Consider the following 3,356-nt stretch of genomic DNA (forward strand, 5'->3'; position numbering starts at 1 on the left):
TCTCTGGGGGCACCTCAATACCCATATCACCACGGGCTACCATGACACCATCGGTCTGCTCAAGAATTTCGGCAAAGTTACGGATACCCTCATGATTCTCGATCTTGACAATAATGTAGATGCCCTTACCGTCTTCACCTAGGCACTTACGGATTTCTATTACATCACTTGCTTTACGGATGAACGAGGCAAAAATCATATCGACCTTCTGGGAAACACCCCATCGTAGATCAGACTTGTCCTTCTCAGACAGAGCTGGAAGATCAACATCAACGTTGGGTAGATTGCAACCCTTACGTGAACCTAGAAGACCAGAATTTTGCGCTTTGATCTTCACGGTGTCTGCGCCAGTCTCAACGACAACGAATGACAGCAATCCATCGTCAATGTACACGATATCTCCCTCCTTTACAACCTTGCCGAAGTTTTTGTAGTCGACATATTGTCGCTCAGGTGTTCCCTTTTCCAAGTACTCTTCATTGCCACACATGAACTCGATAACGTCGCCGGTCTTGACAGTGTACTGAAAAGGATTGAAGGGACTAGAAATCAGTCTATGCGATACTAACACTGATGCCAATAATCGAGCGCGATTGACAAGGAATCGGTTCAAGCGATACCAACACTGATGCCAACAATCGAGCGCGATTGAAACCCGATGCCTTTCAAGACCGATGACGACTACGTGCTTATGCAGTACACAAATAAGTGTCGCCTTTCTCGTCAAGATCCATGATAACTACTAGCTTATGCAGACACAAATAAATACCATTACTAAAACATTCCGAACGATTTCCACAAAGACACTTCCAAAATGACAATAAGGTTCTCAAATCTATTTCACTCAAAGTACATACGTCTCCGTCCTTTAAGATACCAGTGCGGATCTCGGGTCCCTTAGTGTCCAAAGCAATGGCCACTGGAGGTCCGGCAAGTTTGGCACAAGACTCGCGAAGGTTTTTGATAAGACCTCCGTGGAATTCGTATGATCCGTGAGAAAAGTTCAGGCGCATAACGTTCATACCGGCACGACGCAGCTCGGTTAGCTTGTCAACGGCACCCGTCTTTGGGCCGATTGTACAGATGATTGACGTGCGACGGACATCATCGGGCTCACTGTAAATGTTAAGCTTTACCATGTGTCCAGTGCGGGTGGACTCATGGGCCGCAACATTCTGTCCCATATTCTCAGGGGCATCAGCGATGAAGTATGCGCTGCTGGTAGGCGGCAGCAATACAGAGGTGGAATCGGGATTTAGAGTAGACATGGTTCTTTGTTTGAATTGAAACAGAGTCTAACGAACTGAAGCGGTTAACCCAAAGTTGTGCAGTTAAGTATACATATTTTCATAGCCATTGTCCATTTAGAAGGCTCTGATATTTTCCTCCCTATTTTGAAAATACAATAGTCAACAATATTCCAAGTCCCTCGCCCCTGGACCCCGAAATCCCCGACCAGTCGAACAATGAATCCATTAAATCCATAATTCATCACATGAAAAAGTTTTAAACTTTCAATATATTTACCCATATTATGCTTTTGTTTATACCGATTTTTATTTAGGATCGAGAATTCGAGATCACTATTGTGAATTCGAGTATTGTGGCACCCTCTATATTTTTACATTTCATTGTTTTTTTCAAAAGGAGCCAATTAAAAACATTATATTGTATTGTATGTATTATGAAACACGACATATTGAAGCCCTACTACTGTATAAAAAAGCACAGGGTCTTCGTACTTTAAAAAATTGGTAAAAATACTAAATACAAGAGTGAGCTATAAATTGCGAAGTACGCAACTAATTTGTGAGTAAGTACATAATTGCATTTCAAAAAATGCTATTTAGAGTCATTGATTCAAACAAATAACAATTAGCAAAAATGGGTTTATATACCAAATATGGCAGACAAAAATCAAATGAGCAATAATATCTAAATTTGGATATAATTTAATCTTTTTTTTATACTAAAAATATTCAAATTTTGTACATAGTACATAGAGCCTACTGGAGGAGTAAAGAACGCGTGGTGTGGCGACTGCTGGAGTGCTGGGCTGCTGGCGTCTACGAGACGTACGAGTTTCAGACTTTTCTATACTCTTATCTCCGCGAGAGGCGAGGGAGAGTGAGAGTATTTTAAATACGTAATAGCATTTATGTAATAAATAGAATGCTTTTCTTTTTGCCAGCAGCCCAAGGCCACAACCTATGACTATAGGGCCCCAGGCCCCAGGCCCCCATCGGTATTTGTTTTTGAAGAAGATTTGCACAAATAAAATGTATATTTCAGAAGGCTATGACTAAAAACAGTTAAATATGTGTTGATTTATTATATGGACGCATCATGATGAATTAATAATGATCATCGGGATTCTGTTTGAGCATTTGAGGATGGGATATTCTTGCACCACAGAGTGGTCCAGTGTTTACTCTTAAAAGGTTGACAAGACTAGCTACTTAACGCATCTTGTCGCATGTGACCTATAGTACAGCGGGTGTTCCCTTCTTGGATTTGAGTTTGGCGCTTTATTGTATCTGCGGTCACGGTACACAATACAGACCTAGTCTGATTTATGCAGGCATTGTCTTGGCTACACAAGAGTACGCATCGGCATGTAGAACTTGTAATAAACTCCCATAGTTATCGAGACTTGTGAGATATTCAGCAAACCAAAATCTCACCGCGCAGAACGCTGAGTAAACAGAACAGGTGCGCGTTGTTAGAGACGCCCTTTCTCCTGAACTATGTATCAGTATTTCCAACTGTGAAACATGTCCGACAGGCGACAGCATTAAAGTACTTTTAGACGCCATTGTTGACAATATAAATGTGTACATCTACATGTTCGGGTACCTAACCCTGGTGGACGCAAATAATGGCGAACTCGAATACATAGTCGTATAGTCTTTTCGATATACATTAATAACTATATATATACATACATACATCATATACATATATGCATTCAAACCCATATATATAAATATCTACATATATATATATATATATTACATACATATTTGGTGTAAATATGGATATATATACATATATTTCTGTGTATATACATATATATATATATTATGTAAATATATATATTTCTGTGTGTTTTTATGTATGTATATATAAATATGAATATTGTATACGTATATATATATATCTGTATGTGTGTGTGTGTGTGTGGTTATGTATGTATATTTAGGTATTTATATGAATATTCTATATATGGGAGTATGTATTTATATGTGTGCGTGTGTGTTTGTTCGTAGTTCTGTAAGCATATATGATATAGTTATAATAATACACCATATATGTATCTATGTATCTTTGTATACAAGAATATTTATGTGTAGACT

The 3,356-nt window shown here is 38.8% G+C and overlaps 1 protein-coding gene across 1 annotated transcript in view; it reads right to left on the reverse strand.

The window, feature by feature from the left end:
- Positions 1 to 1,477, reverse strand: part of SARC_01829 (pyruvate kinase) — a 2,335-nt gene extending 858 nt beyond the window's left edge. The window contains exons 1-2 of the mRNA XM_014304456.1: positions 858 to 1,477; positions 1 to 523 (exon numbers count right to left, since the gene is read on the reverse strand). The exon at positions 1 to 523 is cut by the window's left edge and continues 642 nt beyond it. Of these exons, the coding sequence (XP_014159931.1) occupies positions 1 to 523; positions 858 to 1,268 (934 nt within the window). The 5' untranslated portion in view covers positions 1,269 to 1,477. The remainder of the gene's footprint in view (positions 524 to 857) is intronic.
- Positions 1,478 to 3,356: the final 1,879 nt, after the last annotated feature.

Source organism: Sphaeroforma arctica, assembly GCF_001186125.1.
Source record: "Sphaeroforma arctica JP610 unplaced genomic scaffold supercont1.76, whole genome shotgun sequence".
Taxonomy (NCBI): Eukaryota; class Ichthyosporea; order Ichthyophonida; genus Sphaeroforma; species Sphaeroforma arctica.